We start from the raw sequence: 12093 nt of genomic DNA on the forward strand, positions 1-12093 counted from the left end.
ATCTCTGCTCAAGCTGCTGCCCCCGCGACCCGACCTCGGATAAGCAGGAGACACTGGATGGATGGATGATTTTAAAATTTTTTTTTTTTTCTGAGACATTTATATATACACACAGAGGGGATGGTGAAGAACCCTTTAATTTATGATTTTACAACTAGCTTGGGTTTATCTACTTAGAAATTGTTTTTACCATAAAAATATATTGCAAAATTTCATCATTGTTACAATTCATAACAAAAATATAAAATGATCAAAACATTACAGAAAAAGTTGTCATTAAAGTTTTTCTATTTATGAATATCATGTCTCATGTTTTCAAAACTATTTGCTGTATTTTCATATTTTAACAATTTTAGTGATTTCTTTGTCAGTACCTCAACTCTCCTTTCCCTCTTTTCTTTCCATGTTCTTTGGAAGCCTGTTTAGACCAAATGAATGACATTATGGGCTTCCTCCACGGGAGTAGTTCACTTTTTGAATAGGTAATAAGAATAAAGTGGGGGACATCATGATTTTAAAGAGAGGCCTAGGTGGGGCATGGCCAAAAAAAGGTTGGGAACCACTGGCACAATGTGAAACAGGTCCAGTTTTATAGCACTCGCTTCTGGCAAAAAAACTGGCTTACAGACTGTTTTTTGTGGCTGTAGAAAGCATAAAAGTGGTTCCTATTGGACAGATCAAACTCCTCATATTTAGTCACTGAACAGCAACAATGACTGAGGTGCTGATATCTATTACGAAGATTTACGCTACTGTATCTGACCACATTCAGAGTGGTGTGCGCGCCAGGAAGCAAATGCATCAACAAGATGGCTCACAAACAAATCAGTCAACAGAAATAAAACAAAAGGACACTTACTAGCATTGTAAAATGTCATATGCTTATTGAACTGCAGGAAAGTCACCCCAGTATGTGCTTAGAGGTAACTATAGTATAGAGAAAATTCTGTGACAAAGTTAACAAAATAAAAAACCCACAACTTTGTGTGTCCAGCACGACTCTAAAGTGATGTCATCTCATTGTATCACAAGGACTTCACAAACATGTTAACTACTCCGACGTTACTGACAGGACGACTGCTGCAAGCACCCCTGCCAATCATTCTGAGATCTTGCATACGAGAACTATTTCTGTTGTATGTTTAATGTTCAGTCACATACAAGGTATCACTCCACCAGCAGCTGGCATGGCTATGCCAGCAAGCTAAGACGAGGCTCTTCTGTACGAGATGAACGTTTAAATGAAATGCGCCCAATTGCAACCTGGGAGGGGGTATTAGTAAGATAACAGGAATTTAAGGACAGCAGCAGTAAGTCGCACAGATTCTGCAGTCAAACTCACAGCTTTGCTAAATAGTTGCTACATTCAAGTGACTCAACGTTCTGGATGCCTGTTGGCGTCAACAGATATTTTCTTGCAATTGATCACCAAGCCTCGGAGGGCAATGTGGAGCTTTGACTACCTAACTGTATTCACTGCCCAGAGGTGCACATAACTAATTTATTATGAAAAAGGGATTACTTGCACTTAATCTCTCAAACAGGTTGCTTCCTCTCACCAACTCTCAAGATTCTCTAGAAGCGTTGTCTGTCCATGTCAAAAGTGTGACAAGTTTAAAAAAAAAAAAAAAAAGATTTATAGGGAGATTTCTCCTGGCATATTTATAGAGAAACAAACAGGTATGACTTAATAGGTCTTACAGGAACAAAATCAAAACACAGGTGTTAAGTTTGTTTGTATGAAGACAAATGAATGGAACATTGGACATCCCCATCCTTTGCCAGATATGAAGGCGTCAGCAGCTTTACCAAGAGTAGGAACACCCTACACCAGTGTTTCTCAACTGTAAGTATTTGCGACCCGAGTTTTCATAACAGTTTTAATCACGCCCCCCTAACATTTTTTTTCAAACCCTAATAATTTAATCCTATATTTTTTGCTGCCGATACACCGCTACAAGTTTAAAATTTTCCTACGAATAGCGAAATTACGCCACATATGGCAACATTCATGCTCCCCACAGTTTGAGAACCGCTGCCCTACACCATTCCTTGACTTGACTTAAGGACTGGTTTTGGATATATGTACTGTACGTTTATAGGCTGGTATACATCTGCTGATAGACAATTTAGCACCCAGGCAGCCAACAAGTAAATACCGTCTGAAAGATGGCAAGTCAGTTCAGCCCAACATAACTTTTTTCCACTTCAGTACCCACTCCAGGTGCCATGCTGGACTAGTGAATGGGCCAACAACCCACAAACTCACCTGCTTGTCTTTGTAACTCCTGGTTTCTCAGTTTTAGCTCCTGCCGCAGGCCCCAAGGTCGATTTAGAAGGAGCGGTGGAAGTGGTCTTTAGTGTTGAACTGGCTGAAAAAGAAGATATCAAAATTTCATTAAATACTGTAACAAAAAAATAGGGGGGGGGGGGGGGGCAGGGAATCAGTTTATTCTCAAAGAGCATAGTGCACCCTCTGAATAGTCTAATACTCTGCTGGAGTCATCTGGACAGCACACTGGCACTGCTGCTTCAGCTCCAGACCTTTGGACTCAAAGTCCAGTACAACCCTAGCTTAGTTCCAGGACCCAGAATTCAATTCCTGGCTACTCCGTACACATCTGGAGTTTACTCATGCTCCTAGCATGTGTGTGCCTGCTCTGGTTTACTTTCTGCATCCCAGCGGCATGTATGTTGGGGTTAAGGGAACGGACCTCATGTACTGTTGGTGCCCAGTCTCAGTGTGTACCCAGGAGTTTGTTCTGCAATTAACTGGCAACATGTTCAGGGCTGGCACTTTCTGAAAGCCACGGCTCCCCTTTATTAAGCAGGTTTAATAATGGATGGAACTTCTGAAGTGCGTAAGGAAACATCTTAAAAATAATGTTGCGAAATGGCAATATCAACTTTAAGTAATAGTTTGACAAAGACATTGTCCACTTTAAAAAGAGCACCCCACAAAAAATCGTTTTTAAAAAAAAAATAAAAAATAATGAAGTTACTTCTCCCACATTGTTTGTAGTGATAGCCAAGAAAAATGTAGTCTGGCATTTTCATGGAGAAACTCGATTAATTATACAGACATTTTAACAAGGGCGGGCGAATATTGACATGCAAACAATATCTAAACGTCCACACACAAACACAAAACAAAAAATCTCAAGTTGCTCATGTCAAGTATCGGGTTGTATGCTCACGACATCCTAAACACGTGTATTATTGTAAAAATATTGTTAGATAATCCTCTCGTGAGTGAAAAGAGAGAGCATGCTCAGACAAGAATGAGCTTTTGAATTTGGGGGGGGGGGGGGGGGAAACAAACATGATCCTCGTTCATTGTCTGGAATCCTGCTCTGTAGCAGCTCATTCATTTGATACCACGACTCGTCATGAAAGGTATATAATCAAAGAGAATTAAAAGGTAAAAGGGAATAAAGACAAAAATCGGGCAGAAAGTATGTCTTGCATACTTGTGCATAACCAATTTGGCTCTGAAATCTGTACGAACCCCTACTTTGCTGTGCGGTGGCTTCACCACCACCTGATCAGAGAGAGTGCTGTCCCTACATTGATGAATTGAAGGCCAAATGTCCACGACCACCATTATCTAATTCTTAAACGTGCAGCCCGAGGACTGATTGAGATCATTGATGTGAGGTAGATTGCCTAGGAGGGGGCTGGGTGGTCTTGTGGCCCCATAACCCCTGCAGATTTGGTTTTTTTTCCTCCAGCCATCTGGAGTTTTTTTCGGTTGTTTTTCTGTCCTCCTGGCCATTGGACCTCACTTTCATTCTCTGTTAATTAGCATTGCCTAACTTTACTTTTTACGTGGATGGATAAGATTAGAAATGAGGACATTAGAGGATCAGCTCAAGTTGGATGGTTGGGAGACAAAGTCAAGAGGCGAGATTGTGTTGGTGTTGGACATGTGCAGAGGAGAGATGCTGGGTATATTGGGAGAAGGATGCTAAGGATAGAGCTGGCAGGGAAGAGGAAGGCCTAAGAGGAGGTGGTGAGAGAGGACACACAGGTGATGGGGTGACAGAACAAGATGCAGAGGACAGAAAAGATATGGAAGATGATGATCCGCTGTGGCAACCCCTAACGGGAAGAGCCAAAAGAAGAAGATAGTCTTTTTCTTCATCCTGTAATGCACTTTGAGCTACATCATTTGTAAGAAAATGTGCTCTAGAAATGAATGTTGTTTGAACAAGCAGGTGATCAGTTTCACCAGTAATAGGATTGACAACTATCAAGCGAGGGTAGAAGGCAAATCTTAAACTGAAAACCTGAACCCCATTTGAAACACGCACCCCAGACATTTGAGAGGATCGTCTGCATATATTAAATATATTTTTTGCTAAGATTTGTCCATGTGGGACGTTGTGATACTTGACATAGTAATTAGACGTCACAGGGAACTTCAGACTTTTTTCTCCTCCACCCTGATATTGTTTCACAACCATATAGACAGGAAGCACCAGGACTCTAAATAAATATGGACGCTATCCAGAGACCCAAGACGAAGACTGGACTCCTTCAGTACTGTCTCTCTCCGGAAAATCCTTGGGTACTGTTGGTTTGACTTTGTGTCGTACGAGCGGTTGCTCATGGAGTCCCAAATAAGGATCATTACCTGCATTATGAGGGAGCGTCATTTACGGCACTACAGCCACGTGGCGCGTTTCCCAGAGGGTGATTTGTAAGATCCTCATTGTTGGGGATCCAAGTGGCTGGACCAGGCCAAGGGGTCACCCATGTGACACCTGGCTGCGGCAGATAGAGGGTCATTTCTGGAGGGTGGGACTGGACCGCGTGTCTGCCTGGGGGGGTTGCCAACCAAGATCCTGAGGTGTTTCGTCGTGTAGTGGGTGCGACAACACACTGTACCAGAGCATGCTCCCCAACTTGACTGATATTGTTTGCTGTTACGTCAGCGTTGACCCTTATGGAAACCCACTGGGGTCAGGAGCCGGCATTACTTTTCCATGAAACTACTAGACAGTATACTTTACCACTACTTCTCGGTCATTCTACTTTGTGTGGTACAAATTCTACCCAGCTTCCTTTCGGGAACATTGCTTCTCAAATGTGAGGCTAATCAGACATGTGCAGCTTAGACAGACTATCCTTTAGACAACTTCAAACCCGGCTGTCAAAACAGTGCGTTTATAAATAAAATATTTGTGTGTTTCTACTCCGGGGTTTAAATTTAATTAAAAGCCAGGATGTAAAGAATGTAAATTGTACTGTAGTGACTGCACAGAATTAAGAGTTCAAGGATACAGGCAATAAACCTTAATTTTAGCGGTCAACGAGAGCATTCTTTCTGACTTAGATGTTACTGTAGCATGAAGCTTATTCACCTTGGGGTCACTTGCAAGGAGCTTTTTCACTGAACAAACCATCTTGCTCTCTGCATAAATCATCATGCATTTATTCTAATAGCACATACAAAACAATATTCAGCATCGTTCTGCTACATGGGAAGCCTATCCCATAAAACAAACAAAAAAAAAATTAGACTATCAGTTGCTCCACACACACTCCAACAACGTACCAGATGTTGAAGGACGCACTTTTGCTGTTGTGACTCCAGCGGATCCTGGCTTTTTTGTTGGCACAGTTTGCTTCACCCCATTGGCTGATAGGGTGGATGAGGAAGGTGCTGTGGCAGGTCGAGCCACTCCAAAGCTTTTTGTCAGCAATTTTGGCATTTGGGGGCAACCAGGTTTTTAGCTGGAGCTACTGCTGCAACTTTCTTTTCAGTAGCTGTTGGTGGTTTTTTTTTTGGCTACTCCATTAGTATAATTGGTCTCTGGGCTCCATTAGATGTTCTGGGGTGAGTGTCATTCGTTTTGAGGAGGCCGCAGAACTAGTCGTCTTGACTGGCGCAGCATTGGCCTTCCCTTTAGTGCACCACCAACACCTTTGGCTTTAGGCTTTCCTTCTCCCATGGCCTTCCCATTTGCTGCCCTTTGATTTAGGAGTAGCTGGATTCCCAGTTGCTTGCTGGTTTTTCCGTTGACTGCGGGGGCAATACATCCCCCGGTGGTGAAGCGTCATTACCAGACTCGGCACTCTCTATCCCGTCATTGGTTCAGCTGCGGGCAACCCCATCAGATTTCATCTCTCCTCCAGTTTACGGCTTTGGCTTTAACAGTGAAAACTTCCGTGCTTCAAAATTGTGACAACCTAGAAGATAAAAACAAAAGGAATACATATTGAAGCAGCGATGAAGAGGACAACAGTATCTACAAGCAATTATCTATCAAATGAATGCACCTTTTTCATCTTTGGCCTGCTCCCAGTTAGGAGTTTGCCACAGCAGATGAACTTTCCATAATCAAATGCCTGCACCATTGCTATTCTAAATAAAGCGTTCTATCAGCGACTACAGAGGAAAGTCTTCACAGATGACCAATATCTTGCCTGCCACAAATCAAGTTTAAAAAGAGGTAGCTCTACAATATCACGCTGATTGCCATTCAAGATGCAGTAAGAGCTTCTGCGCAGTTCTGGTTATGTGTAAAGCCCAGTTCTCAATGGAGTTCCAGTGGGCACAAGTAACCGAATGCCCACAGACACTACTGTAGAACACCTGTAGGTGAGGAACCGATTTATGCCATTTGTATCACAGGAGTGGAAATTCAGGTTAGGAAGGACATTTCAGTGCAACTCATGAGATTAGAAGTATTTACAAATATTGATGTATTTTTAGTAGTGCGTTTCTATAATGAGAAGGGGTTTGGAGGGGCTTCGTCATTCCAGCTTGGCACAGCTACTACTACAAGAGCTGGCAGGAGCATAGTTTTACCAAGGAAAGCTTTTAAGCTTATGTCAGCAATCAGTTTATAAATTTGACTCCGGTTCTTCATTATAAAAAATATCCCATAATAAACTGGCACCCTCTAAAACTGTGCAGTCCAGGTCATGAACAAAAGATTAAACATGCATTCCTTCCACAAGTGTGGCATGCATTAAGCAAACAGGACATTCTCCTCATGGCTATGGGAGCCTTCCTTCCACTGACAAAGATATGCTGGTTGAGTCAAAAATTGGTCCTGTGTGAGTGGATCCTGCAAATGGTCTGGCACTTTGTCCAGTGCTGCTGGGATATGCTCCAAACGCCAACAATCATGAAAGGGGACAACTTTGAGAATGTTGCTATAATAAAAGAACAAAAAGGGCAATCATCCTCATGGTTGAGCCTCTCCAGGTTTGTGTGCGAGTGCACCAATATAAATACACACACACACCGTATAGAAATAAAGGCTGAGAATTGTATGTTTACAGGAGTCTATAAAATACCATTTAGGATTTTGTAGATACCATATATACTCATGTAGAAGTCGGATCTTGAAACCCAGAAAAAATCAATAATAAAATCAGACCCCTTCAAAAATACAACACTTAAACTTTCTTCTTGCTTCCTCCAATCTCACACCAGTTTCTCAGACACATTGAATTTTGGCGCAGCATTGCAGTTACCAATTTTTCGCCACATCGACTTTTAATTTAAAACCAGCTCCATCGTAGATAAGGGATGCCCTTACAATAAAGGTGTATGAGGGTGAGAGATACAAAAAAACAAAACAGTGCAAATGTCACTTCGGAATAGTTTGGGTATTACCGCATGGTCACGTAGGCACAATACATAAAGAAAAAAAAGGCCGTGTGCTCTGTGGTGACTCACTCAGGTGGACGTTAGCATATCGTAATTTCTTGGACCAATAGTGTGAGTTTTCCGCATTTGATTTATACAACCAAAACTATAAAAGACCGGAAAATTATACGTTAAAATCAAGCCCTGACTTATATGCGAGTATATACAATAATTTTTTTTTTTTTTTTACTATAACTCGCTGCTACTTTAATGAAAGTATATTGTAAAAGGTTTATAGTTGTAAAAAGTATACTTGCACTTTAATAGCTTTATGTAGTTAAGTGATCCTTTTCTGATCCTTGCACCTATGGCAACTGCTGGTTGGTGCTTTTGCCAAGATACAAACTCCAGCTCTTTCAATCTATGTGGGCTTTTCACTTTCTACCACTGCTGGCATACGTTTTTACCCAAAATTTTATTTCCTCCTACACCCTAAAACACATGTGTAATGAATGTCATTTGTAAACTAGCCCTCTTGTTGCGTTTACGACTGTGGCCTACGACAGACCTGAATCAGCCATGGACAGGATTCCAACCTTATGAGAAGTTATTGTCGAGATCGCCATTGGTCCCCTAGTAATGAAGAAATTGAATACGGAGGTTTTGAAAATAGAGCTGAAGACACCTCTCTATTATATAAAAAATAAAATCCTTCGACAGGATGAGACTTTTTGGAAGAGAGATGAGACTTTTGCCTTGAGATTTTTTCATGTCCCACCCTCCTCTCACCTCTCATTCGTGTGAATGCTTTTGTCAGACACTTCCTGCACTCTCAGCTCTTATAAAATTTTTACGTTTCCCTCACTTTAACTTCCCAATTAAAGAAGATTTATAATGTCCAAATCTTATTTAAGAATTTCATCACAAAAGGTTTATCAACATAAAAAAAAAAAAAAGTACACACACTATCCTAGCACCGAGAAACGAGGAAGTCAAACGAATGGCAAAAATGTTGATCGGTTAAATGTGTCCAAAAATGTATAACGGTTGCACAGCAAGTTGGTATAATGCATATCAATAGACTATGATGAAACAGTTGGTGATGGTGCGGAAGATGAAAACATCAACTTACAATCACGAAGAATATCTACAACCGTTAAACACTGTCCAGTCTTCCTTCGCACAAATTACTGTAGAAAGAAGGATGTATCCAAGAAAGGTAATGTAGTACATCTTCAGGGGATAACATTAGACACCAAAGGAGGTCTTGATATGCCATTCATATTAAAACGTTAAGTTTCCCATTAGAATAGCTTTTGCAAAGACAATTAAATCAGGGAGACAAACATTTGAAAAAACCATTTATTAGAGAGAAACGAAATTCAATCACGGGCAGTTATACGTTACGTTGATGCATATGTAACAATACCCATGAAAATAATCTGTTTAAAAATCCGCATCCCCATACACGAGCAGCAGAACTGCAAAGAAGCTAGCATGTAGCGGAAGGTTGTCAAGCAAAGCGAGTAGGGGCAATGCTCCCTAGTTAAGTTTAAAAACAGAAATGGTAGAACAAGTCAAAATGATTAGAACTGCTTCTTCACAATGTCTGGGTGGGTTTGTGCATGTTACCGTGACAGAATGGCGGTTCATCCATGTTTGGGTCTTGGCCTTGTAATTGATGCCGATAGCCAAGGTTTCAGGTCTCTATAACCCAGAATTCTAAAAAAGCAGATCAGCAATTTAAATAATCAAAAACCTTACCACTTATACAACCTTGTATCTTTACCATAAGCATGTATCATGTAATACCAGTAACAATAACGTGCAGTGAATACACTTTACTTGACCATTCATAGTTTTTCTCCTCTCTCTGTTCGTTTACTCAGTGGTTGATGTGCTTGCTGCTTCCTGAGCAGATCTTTTCTCCTCCACCCTAGCGGCCCGCTTCTTCTCTTCTTTCGTTGGCATCTTTTCGTGTTAAAACTGTTTAAGTCAGTGTTTGTGTTGCAATTATTTAGTACATTTTTGTTTAATTTTTTACTTAATCTGGCACTTGAGTCTTCAATCTGCCTCAAGAATGATTTAAGATATGAAGAGGTAAGGGATGGGACGGCGAAGGTGGTAGGGAATGAGAATGGCGCCCGTACACATGCGCTACACGGCCACCCTTCTGGTGGCTACCAAGAGTTGATTCTACAATAAATAAAAAAGAGGAACAACCTTGGAGGTCCATCATCACCCCTAAAGCGGATAGTAGACATCACGTAGTGTACGTGTACCAAATTTCAGGTCAGGTGGTCAAACGGTTTGCGAGCCACGGGCAATTTAAAATCCTGGATAGACAAACGGGACAGCAACGATAGCGTATTATATAAGAAGAAAATTGACTGTGGCAAGACTAGTAATAAACATCTAGTGTGCAAGTGTCAGGTGTTAAGTCCTCAGTAATCATGGGATACTTTTTTTTTTTGGATCTATAAAAACCTCAATCCTTGGATAAAACTTCAGAACAGGCAGGAAAATACAGCAAAGCAGATGAACACGGGAAGTAAAAGAACAGGGGCAACTCATTTAAAGACCTCCACTAACAAGAACAGGGACACCAAAGGGCAGAAACCAAAGTAGATGCTTTAGAATTGTCTCCATCATTACAAAGCATCGACTTCCGGTCTGAAACCATAACGCAACCTGCTCAAGTCTTTTCAGTTAAAATTCCTTTAAAACATCACTTGAAGATAAAATGCCAAGTCTGCCTGAACAGCACTATTTCCTTCCAGATTTTGAAAAGGAAATTAAGTGGGCCCATTTAATTAAAACCATAACTGAATGTTCATATGCAGCCATTACAAATCACTAGCCCTGGGTAGATACAATTTGTCATTTACACATTTCACAAGTCTTACAAATTACACACTAGCAAAGCAACCGGAACCAAAACTATTAAGCAGTGTTTTCGTGCCAGAAATGTTTTGGAAATAATTTTAGAATTCCTTTAGAATATGGGAAAAAAAAAATGGAGTCCAACTAATTTACCATAACTGTCCTGGTATGGGATGTCACTTCATTTTGTAAATGCAACCAGCAATTTAATGGATTAAATACAGCGTTCAGCTGTTTCAGCAAAAAAGCAAGGTCTTGGAAAAGCAGGATTTTTAGACGAGGCTCCAACAACCACCCACCAGACATACTGAACTTCACACACACATCATACATAATGCTTGGCACCTTTAACCTTAGAGATTAACATGAAGATACAAGGATTTCACTAGTTAAACTGCAGAAGATATCAAGTTAAAAAAAAAAGTTTGCTACTGAAACACAAAGGCTCAATTCAATTCAAATATTGTCCCACATACATAAAACTGAGCAAGGAATTCACCACTGAAATGACAAAAGCACATTTGTCTACTCTAAAGACACATTTTCAAAAAGCTCCAAAAGACCAACACAAAATGCCTAGCCAACACATGCTTTGGCAGCACGTTAACGTAAACGCTGTGAAAGGCGTATGGACGCAAGGGTGTTTAACACTGGGCATGTGTCCAGGCTGCCTCAAGTGTTTGACGCTAGGCAGGACTACCTCAGGCCAGACCAAGCAAAAATGCCAGAGTTCAAAGTATTTCATTGTACCGAATTACAAAACAAGCCTTTATAGACCAGTGCAAATTCCTAAAGAGGCCAGAAACTCAACTTCCTGGGCTGTTATCGCAGATTCAATTGCAAAACAACAACAAAAAAGGGATGGAGATGGAAAGAGAGAGAGAGAGAGGGTGTTGGACTGGGATTGCAAAGCGGTTCACCCAACTTTTATTCCCAACAGACAGGATGCCGAGAAATACGTACAATAAGGGGGAAGGGAGGAAAAAAAAAAAAAAGCACCGAGATTTCCAGATCAATCTCAGTACCAAAGTATTGCAAATGATTTCACCTCCTCAAAACTAGGAAGATAAAGAGCTTACAAGAAAAGCAAGCTTTAATTGGATCAGAAAGGATTGAAGTGTGTGGCCCACAGAGTTAGAGGTGGTCACTATTTAAACGTCTCCAACACTTGTAAAGATGATCCACAGCAACCATCTGAAATGAACTCTGGAATTCTTCAGAACAAATTCATGAAGTAAGCAAAGACTAATCGAAGGTGGCAAGAATTAGGGTTAGGCATGTCTAGTGAAATGGAAAATGTGTCAAACAGATCTAATGGACAGAGTGGTGAATTTCAAAGCTAGTTGGCAGACCAAGCCTGGATACCTGCACCAAAATTCTGCCACCATATACAGCCAGACAGCAGCAAAGAAGACTGGAGCACCCAAGCAAATAAATCAGCTATATTCACTTGCTTTTTAGCTTATGAGTTTCAATGGTTAAATCTATTTTTTTTTTTTTTCTACGGAGTTAATCTTATGTATTTTTTATTTTGCATAATTTTACATTGCTATTAATGTGTGTTGGAAACGTACATATCTTTTGTTTTTCTTGTTAATTCCTTA

General features: G+C 40.7%; 1 protein-coding gene across 2 annotated transcripts in view; it reads right to left on the reverse strand.

Annotated features, from left to right (window-relative positions):
* Positions 1 to 12093, reverse strand: part of prr36a (proline rich 36a) — a 58656-nt gene that overhangs the window by 27568 nt on the left and 18995 nt on the right. For both annotated transcript variants that reach the window (XM_028791282.2, XM_051920662.1), the window contains exons 2-3: positions 5561 to 6195; positions 2270 to 2372 (exon numbers count right to left, since the gene is read on the reverse strand). In XM_028791282.2, the coding sequence (XP_028647115.2) occupies positions 2270 to 2372; positions 5561 to 5717 (260 nt within the window). In that variant the 5' untranslated portion in view covers positions 5718 to 6195. The remainder of the gene's footprint in view (positions 1 to 2269; positions 2373 to 5560; positions 6196 to 12093) is intronic.

The sequence above is a fragment of the Erpetoichthys calabaricus genome, chromosome 17, assembly GCF_900747795.2.
Source record: "Erpetoichthys calabaricus chromosome 17, fErpCal1.3, whole genome shotgun sequence".
NCBI lineage: Eukaryota > Metazoa > Chordata > Cladistia > Polypteriformes > Polypteridae > Erpetoichthys > Erpetoichthys calabaricus.